Raw genomic sequence first — 16,189 nt, forward strand, 5'->3', positions numbered from 1 at the left:
AAAACTTTTCAAAACATTGTCCAAAGTTTGTTTTCATGTCCTTGCGTTCCATGGCTTATGCCGATTCTGACGATATCTCATTTTTCATTTTCCATCATTTTGTTTGCCCGCCATTTTGAAGTGAATGGAAAAAGAGTTTTTTCGCTGTTCCTCCTACAAATTTTGTCCGGTTTTGGCCAAAATATGATCAGATAATCTTTGGACCGAACTGCACAAAATGACTCAACGGATTTTTTTATACTTGCCACTGTTCCTGAGAAATAGCTCTCTAAAGTTGAATGTGCCTGGGTTTGTTGCCTTATGCTAGTTAGCTTGGCATGCTAATTGGTTAGCATGCTAACCAGTACCCATTCTTTCCAATATCTTTGCTCTTCTGGCTATGCACTGCTGTTTGTCCCGTATCACTGCGTGTAGCTATATTTTAAATTCGATTTTTGTTCTTTAAAAAAAATTGCATGCTCATTTTTTTCCCTTTAACAAAATATTCACATTTCTGCTTTTAAATATTTACCATGCATGGCCCCTTATATTTCCATCATAATTGCTTTCATTAAATTAGGTGGCAAGACGAAAACATTAATCAAAAATGCTTTCAATGGAGTTTTAAGTTGTATTGAACACGTAACATTTCTTTGAAGCATTTTAATCAAACTGAAATTTACATCATATTTTTACTGCTCAATTTCTTTAAAAAATTCATTGTCGATGCAGCTACAGTATGTGCAAAAAAAAACACAAGCCTTTGGTTTAAAAGTACCTTATTAAACACGCGAAGAACAGGCACACAAAATCGATCCATGATTAAACCAGATCTCAAACCATCCATATATTGTCTTGCAGATGGCGTGCAAATAGCTCAGCTGGGCGGCGTGGATGAGAACCTGTGCCGGATCTGCATGGATGCCGTGATAGACTGCGTTCTGCTGGAGTGCGGTCACATGGTCACTTGCACCAAGTGCGGCAAGAGGATGAACGAGTGCCCCATCTGCAGGCAGTATGTGGTGCGGGCGGTGCACGTCTTCAAGTCTTAACCACGAGCATCACCTCTACTGAAAGACCAACACACCAGATAGTTCCTGCTGGACTGAGCAGGCTGGGGCCGTGAGTGACTGGACCGAGAGATTGCCCCTTTAGTTTCACACTGGGTAAAGTGGTGGAAACCGGAACTGTGCACACCTTATTTACAGGAGCGAACGTTTACTGTTGCACATTTTTATTTGGTCATTCATTGACACTTTTATGAGTTTCTGTGGTTGCTAACCCAGGGAAGATGGATTTTAGAGGAATAAAGTATAAAAATATGAAAGTTTAAATGGTTTACATTCCTGTAAACTTTTTCGAAATGTGTTACTGTATGTGCAATATAAGAAATCTTTACGTGTTGCGAGTGTAGAGACCGATTGACATTAAGATGCATGTTGTCGTAGCAACAGTGAAGACCAATGCCGTGAAGGGGGAACGTAGGTGCCAAAGTAGAAATGTGCAGAACGGCTTCTGGTTTATGTTTTTACGTGCTTTATTATTAATAAGCTTGTTATTTTCATGTCTTGACATAACCCCAATTTCGTGACACAGGATCAAATGACCAGTTAGTAGATATTTATAGCAAGATGATAAGAAACTGTATCTTATTTTTTCAGACACACTGGAATCCAGCATATGCCGTTATGTAGCTTATTACTGGAACCTATATTACTTTTTTATCTTGATCAAATGTTGCAGTATCTGTCAAATGTCAGGATTGTGGTTGGTTTGTCTCCATTGTCCTGCACCAACAAGATTCTTAAAGAGGTGCTAAGTAATTTTTAACTGAACATGTGCGATAATAATAGGGTGGTTATTAGGGTAATGGAAGTTAGGCTGGCTGCCATAAGAAAGGTTCACCTTTATGTAGTCTCATGAGTGTACATTATTAAAAACATTTGTCCAAAGCAAAATTACTTAGTGCAGCTTTAATTGATTACATGCCTTGGTAGGTTTTATTTACACAATATCATTTTTTCACTGTTGTTCAAAAATTCTGCTTCGGTGTTATTCATCTCAAGCAATACCATGAACGATATACATTTTTTTTTCTTGGTGTGTTGTGTTGAATCTCATTTACATGGCAACAAAGATTTCCACAAGCGGTGCTACATAGATTTACGCATCACATTACATTTGCTCCATAGCAATATTATTTGAGTTGAATAAACTGTTCCTTCCCTTTTTGTGAATATTTATGTTTTCTAGATCAGGTTAAGATAAAGAGGAGGTTACTTGATTCCTCTAAATGCCATTTGTGGCTGTGAATTCTGTAGTTAAATGCAAGTTATTATGTCTGTGGTATTGCCTAGACAAACAAATATAAAGGAAAATTTAATCAATTAAACATGATTTTATATACATGTGAAAAAATGTACATGAAGTATATGGATATATTTTCCTCTTTTCTTCAGTTTTTCTTGCATTTTCTTTTAAATGTTACATCCCCCCCTCAGTGTTCCAGTTTTTCCTTGAATGTAAACAAAATTGATTTAGTTGTTTATCTTTGAAATCAGTCTAAATTAATGCTACAGTAGAATTTTGCATTCTGATGTCACGTCCATGTACTTCTATAATCAAGACCGTTTTTAATTTGCTTCTTAAACATCTCCACACCCATCTGCCCAACACTGACACTGTGCTTATGTGTATGTTTCTAATGCTGCTATCTCTAAAAGATGTCACTTGGTAGTAGGTAACTACTCTAGCTGAGCAGACAATGGACAAGACTACACTCTAAATGACTTAAACTGAACGCTGGAAGACGTTTTGGGATTTGGTCTTTGTATTTTGGAATGTTGAACTTTTTATTTTGGTAATTCAAAGATGATTTATTAATTTTAATAAAAAATGGTACCTTGAACTAACAAAATAAAGATTTTACTCATTTCAGTGTTTACTCTTCTTTTCTGTGACGCAAAATGCTGATTGGCGCCCTCTAATGGCGTTATGGTGCAACGCTTACAGTCATAGGAATACAGTAGAATACATTTCACTCAGTCAAACGTCAGCAGATAAAATATACTGTATATGAATGGCACAATACTCCGATATGGTTTCCAAGTTATTCTAGAGAATGGATTCGTCAAGGGAAGCCTGTCTGGTAACCTGTACTATTCAATTATAAGTCTCAACTCGAGTTAAAAAAGAGCGGCAAAAACATAGGCGGGAATCAATCGTAATATATGATTCGTGTACTCTTGAAATACTTTTATGATCGTTTTGTACACACAAAAAAAAATAAAGTTGTTCACACAGTCAAGATTCCGTTAAGCAAAACCTCAATACTGGAAAAAATAACTATTTATTCAGGTCAAACAGTGCAAGTACGTATTTCCCCAGATATATACATATTAAAGAAGCCATGGTAATATAGTCGTATTGAAAAGAATGTATCTGTAGAACATCTTACAACATTAAAGAACATCAAATTTTAAATTAATATTACAGAAACATCTGCACAGTTACTATAGCTATAGATAGGAATCTGCTTAACTTCCTATTGCGTTGAAAAAAGAAACCTTGTACTGACTGAATACTGTCAATAAAGTCTAAATATATTTATATGAGTGCATTTAATACTGCACATAAAGTGTGAAATCCCTTCTGATACAAAAATTAATACTGCATGAAGCTTAACGTTTGCATGGTAACGAAAAAAGCACATGCATTTTGAATTTTTCTTTACTGAGAAAGAAAATAACAGTCAGTTTTGTCACTGCAACACTGCACTGTGACTATAAAAAAATGTTTATAACATTTATGCAAAATATATGGGTAAACATGCCTTTCAACAGCATTTTAACGTTGGCACTCTCAGCCAGCTCTGCCTTGTAAACAAAAAAAAACAATAAATGTTTGCCTTAGCAGCACAACAGATTTAAAAAAAAAATTTTGAAAGGCAGAATTGGCCACTTGAGATGAATACATTTCTTCACTTGTGAGCTCTGGCGATGAGTTCAGGCATTTGCTTGGAGTGTGTTGTTAAGCAATTAGCCATTTTTCTCTGCTGGTTTTCTGTTGAGTGTGTTAGCCTCCACACATCCGCTGTTGTAAAAGTGTAAAAAATGCGGGGGCGAGATTGTTAGTTCCCTGGGTTGTAGTTCAAGTTATTGTCTGTCTTTGTTGATTAGCTCAGTTTGCTCAGTAGTTTTCCCTCAATAAGTCCGAACTGCACGCTGACAGACATCTCTGCGATGAACTGCTCGCAACCCTCTTTGGTCACCTGTTTGGAGTACCGCAGGTCAATGTGACAAATGTTTCCGCAGCGCTTGAAGTAGGTTAGTGACAGGTCTGTAACTTTGTTACAAACTGTGGAGAGAAAAAAAAGGTAATTTAGAGCCCATTATGTCAATTGCTCAGATTTACATAAGTTAATGCTTGACCTTAGAAGTAAAGTGAAGAGTTGTGACCTTGCGTCATGCTTTTCCCAAGACTCAATCCATCAAATGTCAAGATAGTAATCTTCCAAGATCAAGGCGAGTTTGTATATATATATACACACACGCACACGCACAAACACAGTATGCATGGTTGTTTTCCAGCCCACTAAACTGTCCATTAGCATGTCTAACCTGTTATGTGAGGGTTTTAGTATTTCCTGAATACCTGACAGGTTGATGTGAGTGAGAGAGTCTCTGGTCGTTGTGCCGGCTGCCGTGAGGATGTTGACGCTCTGGTCGGTGATGTGGTTACAGTAACTAAGGTCCAATTGAGACAGTGAAGGCATGTGTTTTATGATCAGCTTCAGGGACTCATCTGTGATGTCCAGACCAGCTAGACAGAGATCCTCCACATTCCTCAATTTACTTCTACTGTCCAACTGACCTGGGAAACACAAATAAGCTTATTTTTTCCAAATCAATTTTTAAACAAGGTGACAGAAATGTTACTATGTACAAATGGGGCCACTATGAATTTGTAAAATAAGAAGAAAAATAACTACTAAAGGGTCAAAAGTACACATTTGTCATTGAACAAACAGCAGTTAATAATATCATTCAGTACCTGGTCTGTTGTCTGTTGGCGGAGAGAGTAAGTCTCTTATCTGGTTGTCCTTGAGTCCCTCTACCCACTGCACATCTAGAGCTCTTAGCAAAGGACAACTTGATGTGCATAAAGCAGATACAGCTGCCCACGAGCAGCCTGCCAGAAACAAAACCCTCAGACCTGCCAGGAAACCAGCACAAAGTAGTAATTCGACTTGAGAGTGGAGTTTGCAAACATCAGGGGTGGTACATCTCCAAGGCACAAGACTGAGGTATAGGGTACATACACACAAAGGGTAGCTACACCATCAGGAGACAATCCAGCTGTACAGTTAACATGAGAAGCATTGAAAAAAAAACGGTTTCCATGTTGAACAAATTAGGTGGTAAAAAAAATGTGATTGTACCAGGTAATCTGTTGATTAGCCAGCTGAGCTGCTTCTTGGAGATGTTGGTCCAGCTCAGGTCCAGGGAGACCGGCTGTCTTCGGATAATGCCGCTCAGCATGAGAGGAGTGATTGACTTGCACCGGTTAAGATCGATCTTGGTCCACAGTCTTTTATCACAACACCTGAGATCAAAAGACAGAAGACTTAACCTTACTATATTACCAAGTTGAGTTTAGCACTTGCTTGGAATACAAAACCACAATAATGCGAGCTATTGAAATTGAAATTCATTCTTGTGACCCAAATCCAATTCAGTGTTTTCATTTTCATTGTTCAGGACATAGGTTAGATGTGTGGTTAAGGCTAAGAGTAAGACAGGGCCCACAGTAGACCAATAAAAACACATCCATGCTCACTTAGTATTACAGGAAAGGATAGACCTCTAAATGTGTGTTGCAGTATAAAATCTGTAGTGCAAATGCAACTTAAAAGCACAACATATGATGATGCTTTGCTTTCTTTCCTAATTCCTGGAAGACATACCATCTGTTCCAGGTCTTGCAGACCTGCATGCAGACACACAGGTCTTGATGTGTGAGGTGGCTGAACACTGCCATCCACACCTCTCTGTGCATGATGTGATTCTTGCCATCATCTAGAGGCAGACGGTCCGGTGGGGGGCTGATCGGAGGGGGACGAATGACATGACGCTCCATCTGAACACATTTCGGTGGAGAACGGCAAGGTGTTGGCCGGATGATAGGGGTAGGCGTAGTCCTGATCCAACTGGCCGGGGACTGTTCTCGCAAGGATCCGTTTAGCTCCCGCTTAGGGCCCAGCCAGTCTCTCAGATGGCTGCTGCCATTATTCAGTGGTTTTCTGTCCTCTCCGTCACTATCTGGTTCTGTTTTCACTGTCCTGCTGTTTTGATGAGCCAGACGATCCTCCGTCTTTTGGATTTCCTGGTTGAGTTGTTTACTCAGTTCCTTGCTCAGTTCTTTGTTGGGCAGGCGAGGTTTACGTTTGGTTTTTCGCTGGATCCTCAACTGTGCATCAACGCCAGTGTCGTTGCTGGGCCCCGCCTGGGTACAACGTCCCTGTGATTGGTCATCTTCCCATGTAGCAGAGGTCTTGTGTAAAAGCTTCCCATTCTCCCCTCGGCTACTCTTCTCTTTTATAGTCTCCTCTTCTTCTTCCTCCCTTTCATCATCTCCATCGTCCTCTTCTGAGGGTACAAAACTGAAGGGTCTCCTGTCTAGTTCTGGTATTTTTTCCTCATCATACTCCTCATCATCCTCTCTTTCTGTCTTGATCTGTCCAAGGACATTAGAGGTCGAAAGAGCATCAGGCTTTGAGCGCTTCTTCTGTGGATTTAAAAGAGGGTCAAAATACATGCTTTGCAAAAAATATTATGTCATATCTTATTTGCTTTTACTAACTCATTTTCTTGCTACCTTTTTCCTGACATTGGAATCTGAGTCTGAGTCCTTTTCAAAGAGTTTTCTCTTCCTGCGGAGTGGGTTGTCCTCCATTTTGGGGGAACGTTTCTTAAATGCGTCTTCTGACTTGCAGGTAGGGTTGTCCTCTCGTTCTGTCTTCTTCTTCATGACAGGTGAAAGAGTAGGGGTGTAGGACTCTGTAGACATGTTCGAGTCCAGCTCTTCCTTTAAATCCCGGATCATTCGCTGCTCTTTGAGCAGAGAGCCAGGGAGATTGGAGGCGTACTTAAACCCTGGGCCTCTTTTTTGCTTTGTGGCCAAAAGGTGGGAAAGAATACAAGACGAATTTATATCAAATGGATTTAATCCAAAAGGTAATTTTTATACCTTAATAGTTAACACTGCCATCATCATTTACATTTTATGAAAATTGTTGAACCATTGTTTTGTGTCATTAGGTAGGACAGTGATACTTACTTTCCCTATCTTTCCAGCATGATTGCATTTAGGACACTCCCAGCAATTTGGCAACTCATCATTCACAACACCGCCACCATCCTTCTCCTGAACAACAGAACAGAATAAGTTTCTACTCAACAGAACAGGAGACAGACCACATTGCATGTCTGAAGTGATGAGACAAAATGTAAAAGATTGTTTTCGCCATTATGGCTCAGCTATCACAGTTTTTAATTGTTTGCTGGAAGACAACCTTCAAACATGCTGGATGGAGGATCTCATTGCAGATAGAGCACTCCATGAGCATCCAGTTGAACTTGTCCTCCTCATTCTCTACTGTGTCTTCTTTCCCAGCCTCTCCACACACCAGACACACAGCAGTGTGAGGTAAAACAGGCTGTAAAACGCGCAAAAAGTAGCAATTAGCTCTTCCAGATGTCATACAGCAAATCAAGGGTCAAATCTGATGCTGAATACCCAGACTGACCGCTATGCACTGTCTCATGATGCAGGACTGCTTCATCCGGCCTGGTCCACCAAACTTCTTCATGTCCTTGCAGAAGTGGCACTCCCCACACTCTTTGCGCGTACATGCCTCACACTTCCTGCAACGTGTTCGCCTGCGCCGGGCATTAGATGAACCACGACTGGATGAGAGCTTCACTCCACTTGCTGTCGAGCATGGAGCAGCAGATGGAGATGAGCCCATCTTGGGTTTTGGCCGATTAAGCGGCCGTGGCTGAAACATACAGAACATCAAAATTATTTGAACAAGGAAAATGAGAAACATGATTAAACTATATTGAGGTCTCAAATTGATCAAACAAAAATGATTACTAAAAAAGTTAGATAAAATACGAGTTAAAAGTCGTACTGCATGACACCCATTTCACATGTAGTTAACTGAACATGTTTGTAAACCAGGACATGATAGACACAATCTGTTTATGATCTAGTTGCTGACTTTAGCAGCAAGGCAATGAAATGCCACACAGTAAAGGGAACACAAACATAATGAATGCTTCAGAAACCTATCAACTTTTGGACACCACACTCTGAGAGTGGGTTCATATGGTTCAGTTTTAGTTATATGTGTAGTTATGCAAATTGTGTATATGCCCTCGAGGCACTTTAAAGAAAAAGAATAGGAGAACAGCAGCAATAAACATGATAAAAACTGCCAACAGCTAAAGACAAGTTAGGATACAGCTGCAGGAACATGCATTAAACCAGTCAATGAATATTGATCATTATTATTCCTCCTAACAGCATTTATGATAAACATGAACAGCATTTCCTTACTAGAAACAAATATAGTCCAACAGTAATAAATATAAGCGTGTGTGTATTTACCATCAGATCTCCTTGATGTGAAGAACTTTCCATTATTGATTGAACATTTATTTGTCTTTCATGTTCTTCTTGGACATCTGGCCAAAATGGCAACAGTGCATTTAAACTATAAATCATAAGTGAGCTTAATACATACACACTTTTATACTTCCAAGCAAGTCGGAGGAAATTATTCTCCAAATAGCAATATTCCACATCCCCTGGGTTGCCATGTCCCCATTATATCAAGTCAAGCCTGTCCCAGAACCCAAGCCACGACTTTCCTACAGCACCATGGGACACAAGGTGATTAATGGGAATAAATCTGGCCTCCACCCTTTCATCTGGCCTCCACCCTTTTTTTATAAACCTTCAGTAATGGAGAGGAAAACATGAACAATCGCATTAGCCAGAGGGGGAAAGTGCAACCCGACCTCCTCAATAGGTACTTTTCTTATAAACAGCCTAAGTGGATTTGTCGGCCTCTGAGAGTTGAGATTAGCTCTTCAGATGGAGTCAAGACCTGTTTGCACAGAGTTTAGGATTTGATGCTTGTAGTAGAATTGATTTTTGCCACGCTAGAGTCTTCCCTGAATGGATGAAAAGCTGTTTAGTGGAGAGAGAAAAAACAACATACTGTTGAGTTCCTGCTGAAATCAGAAAGCAGAAACTTCTGTTTCACAACATCTCAGATGTGATGTGTTATGAAACTGTGTTTGGAGGAAAACAGAAGCACGAATTCAAGCATGTGGTCAGCAGAGCCGGGGGAGAGGGAGATAGTTATGTGGCTGCCAGTGGGAAAAACATTCCAGGCCAAATCTAATATCTCTTGTTAATGTGATGGAGGTTGTGATTTTGCGATTGTAAGAGCTGCTTTCACCCAGATTAAAGACAAGACCTACAGGACCACCACTCAGAATCCAAGGTTCCAAGTAGAGGTCAACCAACTTATCAGTTTTGCCAATAACATCTAATTCTTTTGGAACTATTGGATGTTGGCAAAAATGTATGCTGATTTTTCTTTCTTTTTTGCATGGGCGACACTAGAGTATGACAGCAAAAATAAATCACTAACTCCTTGTGGAGTTAGCTGTCTCTAATTCTCTCATCACTATATCCATATTTGTATCCACACTTTAATGCACATTTTGATATGAGATCAAAATGGTTAGAATAAAATTGAAATGTTCAGAGCAAGTTTCAAAAGGCTTATCAACAGTCACATGACTGATATTACTGTTGAAATATAAACTTTTCAAAGTGAGTAAATGTTTCACATCTCAGTTCCAAGCCAAACTCAGCTGTAAACCATCACAACTGAGTGTGCATGTATCACATGATAGATTAATACCTTAAACAGATTTGCTTGCTGTCATTAGAGCAGCTTGCAGACAAGGTCAAAAATTATAGGCTATATCCATCACGTTATAAAAACTGCTGCAGAGATGAAAGACCTCTAAGACAGGATTACTATAAATATTAAGGGCAGTCATGGATTTTGCTTGCTGTCTGGGATAGATGCATGTGCGAAATAAATACATATCCATAGTAAACAAACAAGCTGACTCGAACGCTTTGTATGTGATACTGTCATTAAACCAGATGATCTTTATATAATTATCCAACTTGAGAATATTATTCAAATTAATATTAATTAAAATTATTCTGCAAAAACAACAGAAAGAAAGTCACACCCAGTTTCAGGGACAATGAGTTGACAAACTTTAATTGGTAGGGTGTGAAGTTACACTTGATATTTAACACTAAACTCACAAAACTAGATGAGGCAGATATCAGCAAAATAAAGTCTTGTCACTGCAGCAAAAATATCACAATACAAAAACATATACAAAGGTTGTAGGACCAGTCCTAAGCAAAACCTGGAGATTAACTGATACAAATCACAAACTAGTTTGATCACTACTGCGTCCCTGAGAAAGTCACTTATTAAGTTAGTAAGGAAGTGTTTTGAAGGTATAAAATTTGACAACATTGTCTCAAAATTCATATATATATAAATATATATATACACACATACACACACAAACATGACCTGTGTAGGGTCAAGCCTCAAATAGTGTCCAAGACCAGACGTGTTGCTTCCCCCCCCAAAAAATTTACATCTTATCCAGAATACACATACAATTTCATAACTACAGATCCAGGACTAAATATGTTCACAATAGGAACATGTCTGAACTGTTTTTACTCATGCTGGTTCTTTGTCTTGCCCCTCCCCCATGCGCTCATCTTGTAGGACCGGCTCAAAGAGGCCCTTGTTGGGCTGTGGCCAAAAACAGTTAAAAATATCCTTGAAATTGAGGAAGTTGAATAACACAATGATCTATACAAATATCTGAACGAGCGGTGAGAGTAAGTGTACTCAATTGGACAAACATACTTTTTAATGTTTTTACAAACAGAAAGAGATCCTCATTTCATCCTAATGATGGATGATTAAATGATAAAGATCTAGCAGCTGCATCCTTTTCTTGGTGCTGTCGGTATTTGGGATGAAAAGCGTTTGTACATTTAACTAGAAGAGCAATACAAAAGAATTCACTGGAAGAGATACAAAGATTCACCCAACCCCAAGGATAAAACAACGATGGGAAAGTCTCACGTGGACAGTTGCTCTAACAGACATATGCAAAGTAATCAAAGAACCCACACGCCTTCGAAACACTGCAGTGTGCATTAAAACATCAACTGTATATGATACACATACTGAAAGTATGTGTAGCTGCTGGCATATACAGTTGATGTTTTTGTGGAAGTTTTGATATAACTTGCTATGATACACATACTGAAAGTATGTGTAGCTGCTGGCATAGCAAGTTATATCAAAACTTCCACAAATGAAGAGTCACCCGATTTCACTTTCATCTTCAACTTCTGAAAGTACCTAACACCTTACAGCATCATGTAATTCAACTTTAAGTTCAGGTTTCAACAACCTGCAGCAACATTCATTTAAGCAAAATGGCAGAAAAAAAATTGCGACCTTTCAATTGGAAATAAACAATGTCAGACTGAACCAAAATGATCATTAGGCTGAGTAAAGTCAACACTGAATTCTCGTGCTAGTCATATGTAGTTATCAGTGGTCACCATAAACATTTCTGACAGCTTCCTTATCACGTGTACTTCAGTTACACATGCAAATACAGACAATACAATATTACAACTGCATGAAGCCAAATTGCATCTCCTGCCTTTAAGTCTAAGGACCCGTAGATCCAGCTTAACATTGCTACCTGCTCAGCATCCGAGTTCTCATAATCCTCCTCGTCAGCTATCAGCGACATGGCCATGGCTCTTAGAGTCCTCTCAGTGTTTTGCTAACTGACATGGCTGTAGCTTCGGCTTGCTACTGGCTGTGAGACGGCACAGCCCTCCCTTCTGTTCCTTAGCCATCAGAGCACACGGGCTAGAGCAAGACATGCTCATGAATATGCAACAGGGGGAGTTCCAAGAAGTGGGAAGGGAGAAGAGCGGTAGAGCCAATGGGTGTGCAGTATGCAAAAATGGGCTCTTTAATATGTGCCAACACAGCTTGGACACAACCAATAGGAATAGGGCATGCAGAACAGAAGTGTTACATGTTCAAACAGGGTCATGAGGTAAAGAAGAGAGGCCAGTTGGGGCAGTATAAGGACAGATGGTATTTAATCACAAAAGACAGACACAATGGAGGCGAAAATTCAGCAGCTGGGCTTTTAATACACAAGACAGTTTTAGTGTTGTGAAGTGGAGGAGTACAAAAGCCATCATCCAATCGTGCGTGTGACAGTCAATAGGGAAATAAACTAAAACAAGTCTATAAACACAGATTTGCGTGTTATTGGTCAGGTCTGATTTGGGGGGACTGGCAACGCTTGCCTTGTGTCTGAAGCTGAGTCATCATTCCAGTGAAATACTAATGAAAAGCATTGCTTCACCTTTTCAAACTCAAATACAGAAACTGCATCATATTTCCACAGAATCTACCTCACAACACAAAACTATTTTGGTGGTACAACAACAAAAATACTTAGTGACATCAAAAAACAACTTCATTTTCAACAACTACTGCAAATCAATAAGGAATGGAGACAGCAAAACGTTTCATAACACGTTTTTCTCCATATCGGTTTTGCTGTTATAATAGTTAACAAATGACAAAGATTAATATGCAAATCATATTAATAACCTTAAAGAACAGGTTAAAGAATATAGCTTAACCACATATTTATGTTTCTAATTGCTCTGCATAAACACTCATACCTTGCCTGTCTTCTTCGGCCAGCATACAATAGGAGAACCAGTGATGGCCAACTTTGGATTGTCATCTGCATGTTCCTTCAAGACAACCTGTTCAAAAAGCATAAAGGACAGAATGAAAAATAACATGAAAAATAACATAACATTGTTTTTTTTTAAAGTTCAAACAATCAGGTATAATACATTTTTTGAGAATGATGAAAACCAAAAACATTAATTTAAATATAGCTTAATGTTTTAAAACATTTTAAATATTAAAAAATAAATAATTCGCCTAAAAATCATCTTTTAGATTTGGCATAAAGGAGTTCAAAGAGATGCGTTGTTTTTTTGTTGTTGTTTTTTACATCTTGTGCATATTGGAAATTTGTGCCTAGTGTAGCCATGCACATAAGCTATTTTTATGCACATTTTGAGATACTTCAGCAGGTGTTTACTTCTATTTATTATTCCTCATAAAAGGAAAAACTGCAGTTTGCATCAGTCAGGAGGCAGCAATGATGATGTCAATTCAAGGCATGATGTGAGAGACAAAACAAATGGGAAATGTGTAAAGACCTTCACGTCATCTAGCAGTGCTTGTGGATCCTCGATGCCCTCTGGAACACACCTCTTCGTCTCTGGAAGGGATTCCAGCTTCTCCACCAGGGCTTTGAGTCCACTCAACTCAAACTCTGTCAAGTGGGTCCATTTCCCCGAGTGCTCTGTTCCAGGTGAGCCAGACGGAGTCTTGGGACACTCTGAAGGGAGGGACTTGGAGCTGTCATCAGAATCATTGGCTGGGGGTTTGAAGGTCTGATAGGGAGGGACAGCTGAGGAGGGCTGGGTCACCCCCTCTGTCCTCTCTAACCGCGTCTCACACGAGTTCTCCTCCATGTCCAGCCGGGGAACAGCGACGAGACAATCGGTTACAAGCTTGGGTTCAGCTAATTAGGGTCAGAAGAGAACACATGCTACTTGGAAAATCTTCCCGAAATCAACAAAAAAGTACACAAAAACCAAAAGACATCATGAGCAAGACTAGGAATCATGTTGATAAAAGTTGGTATGAGGGAAATAGGAACTTGCATGTACTCTCTGAGATTGAAAATGCAAAGAAGGGCTCATTTAAAAGATTGGCTCACTACTTGTGGAGTTCAGTAAGTGTGATCAAAATTGATACTCATAAATCCTCTCAAATAAAAATGTATAGATCGTTTTTGCAGCTTACACAAGTAAGTCCACACTTTAAGTATTTCAGTCCTACTCCCACTAAAAATAAGTCATATTTCTTTCCCGCTCCCACTCAAAGCTTTTATGTTTTGTCCCTATCCAGCCCACAAAGTCCTGCAGGTTGAGATATATGCTGATTTTTCAGTCCTGTTTCAGTATGATCCAGTGTCACAGATCAAAATTCTCGTCAGAAATACAGAATGGGGTCTGACATGTTGATCCACTTCGTCTCTCAGCACAAAAGCACTGTTCGACAAACAAAGTGCGGAACACAAAGGCACGTAATATAAAAAATCATCAAACGGAGCCACTGACATCCTGAAGTAAACTTTGAATTGCTCGGGATAATCCCGCAGCTCCTTGATAAGGAGGTGGAACTCTCCTTCCTCTCTATGCAATCTCAGGATTGGATGGTCCCAATATTTCCTCTTTTCTCTTTTTAAGAAAAAAAAGAGGACCACAAAATCATCCTCACTGCTTGAAGACTCCAATTTATAATGTTTTGCAAATTTTTTCGCTACAGATTAATAATACGCATCGGACTCAATGTGCAAGGTTTCAGTGCGTGATGAATTTGACTAATACGAAAAAACATAGACGAAAATTTCGGACTTAGAGCCTTTTCTTGCACCCAGCGCAATTGACACAGTGGACTTTTCCCTCCACAGACGCACGTCGGTAAATTAGGGAATAAACTTGCTCTCCCAGGGGGCGGTTCAGCGAAAAGAGGAGGTGTGTTCCAGCGCAAACATTCCCTGGTGATATTTTGCAGTTTCAGAAAACAATTCCGCCACAGACCAGGAAAAACCTAGTCTAAAGTCAGTGGCGCGTTATTCAGATGCTATTTTAAGGGCGCATGCTTGGCCATAATGTAGCGTGTGTACAACACGCATACACTTTGCTTCTCTCATTTACACAGACGCGGCAGTTCCCATTTTTGCAAACCATACATAATTACAAGGAAAAATATTACCAAACGAGGGAAATCATTGTGGTGTCCATGAAGATGTGAAAAAATAGGCATAAATCTAGCTTACACATTTACCCAAATTATTATACGCCTGTTTAATCGAAGCTAATTTGGGTGGGTTTCTCCCAACCCCATACAATGTCACTTCTCTGTCTTTTACCGCCCTGACGAGAACGTCGGTCTCCTCGGCTGTGATCCACTCCTGGCTTGCGTCTGGCAAATCCGCCATCATAATAGCAATCCGCCATGGAACAAGTGCGCCTGCTTTTAAAGGGAATGTGAGATGACGCTCTGATTGGTTTATTTCAAGTTATGCCCAAACCACACCTATGATTAATGTAGCTACTTCAGACCAACCCATTTTAGATTTGCGTCAGGCGCAAGAGTCATTTATCCCACCGGTATAGAAGCAACAGCGCCCGAGATCCACCCACAAAGTAACTTGCGTTTTGCGTTTGATACTTGCGTTTCAGATCGTTACAATAGGGCCCTAAGTGTGCAAGGACCTTTACCATCAGTGCTCCCATTAGTAGTTGCCACATCATATTATAGTGCATAAACTTGAACTGTCGTATTCCCAGTGCACTCCGTCAATCAAAAATGACTTCTTGTTATGTTTGTCAATGTAAATTGCTGTCAGTTTAGCCAACTCACCAGTGTGACCGTGTAACTCCAGGCTGAGGTGCGAACGTCTTGTCAAGCAGTTCACGTACCTCTCCAGCACATACCAGCACATATCATAGAAGAAAGGGTAGCGGAATTTGGAGTGCACCTGAAACCGATAAACAACACTATTATAAACCCTGGAACACTTAAAAAAATTGCTGTTCATTGTTCATGATACCTAATGCATTAACTATTGTTTAGAAATAAACCCTTATAACCTAAACTCTGCATCTATATATAAAACTGATATAACTGGCTTCACAATAGATGGCTCTCACAGTATGAGAAAAACTACAACATGACTAAGATGCTTCTCATGCACATATCTTTCCATTCCAGCTCCTCTCCAGGGAGGAAACTCACATTCTCAGAGTTATGGAGGGCTTGTGCTCTCATTCCCTCATACCTCCTTCAGCCAGCGCTAAATTTAGAGCACTGCAATAACGC

At 39.7% G+C, this 16,189-nt stretch overlaps 2 protein-coding genes across 8 annotated transcripts in view; one reads left to right on the top strand and one right to left on the bottom strand.

Annotated features, from left to right (window-relative positions):
* The window catches only part of rnf34b (ring finger protein 34b), a 28,090-nt gene extending 25,174 nt beyond the window's left edge, over positions 1-2,916 (top strand). For all 4 annotated transcript variants that reach the window (XM_077243499.1, XM_077243500.1, XM_077243498.1 and 1 more), the window contains one exon: positions 841-2,916. In XM_077243499.1, the coding sequence (XP_077099614.1) occupies positions 841-1,031 (191 nt within the window). In that variant the 3' untranslated portion in view covers positions 1,032-2,916. The remainder of the gene's footprint in view (positions 1-840) is intronic.
* A 393-nt stretch (positions 2,917-3,309) lies between these two features.
* The window catches only part of kdm2bb (lysine (K)-specific demethylase 2Bb), a 28,454-nt gene continuing 15,574 nt past the window's right edge, over positions 3,310-16,189 (bottom strand). For 2 of the 4 annotated variants that reach the window (XM_077243496.1, XM_077243494.1), the window contains exons 10-21: positions 15,731-15,848; positions 13,453-13,820; positions 12,898-12,984; positions 7,787-8,038; positions 7,553-7,696; positions 7,317-7,404; positions 6,856-7,157; positions 5,945-6,765; positions 5,420-5,583; positions 5,032-5,193; positions 4,633-4,851; positions 3,310-4,335 (exon numbers count right to left, since the gene is read on the bottom strand). In XM_077243496.1, coding sequence (XP_077099611.1) covers positions 4,154-4,335; positions 4,633-4,851; positions 5,032-5,193; positions 5,420-5,583; positions 5,945-6,765; positions 6,856-7,157; positions 7,317-7,404; positions 7,553-7,696; positions 7,787-8,038; positions 12,898-12,984; positions 13,453-13,820; positions 15,731-15,848 — 2,907 coding nt within the window. In that variant the 3' untranslated portion in view covers positions 3,310-4,153. The remainder of the gene's footprint in view (positions 4,336-4,632; positions 4,852-5,031; positions 5,194-5,419; positions 5,584-5,944; positions 6,766-6,855; positions 7,158-7,316; positions 7,405-7,552; positions 7,697-7,786; positions 8,039-12,897; positions 12,985-13,452; positions 13,821-15,730; positions 15,849-16,189) is intronic. The other 2 variants (XR_013207164.1, XM_077243495.1) reach the window with 2 other exon arrangements.

This window comes from Siphateles boraxobius, unplaced genomic scaffold, assembly GCF_051911475.1.
Source record: "Siphateles boraxobius isolate OS27281-9 unplaced genomic scaffold, OSU_SipBor_1 25, whole genome shotgun sequence".
Classification (NCBI taxonomy): domain Eukaryota; kingdom Metazoa; phylum Chordata; class Actinopteri; order Cypriniformes; family Leuciscidae; genus Siphateles; species Siphateles boraxobius.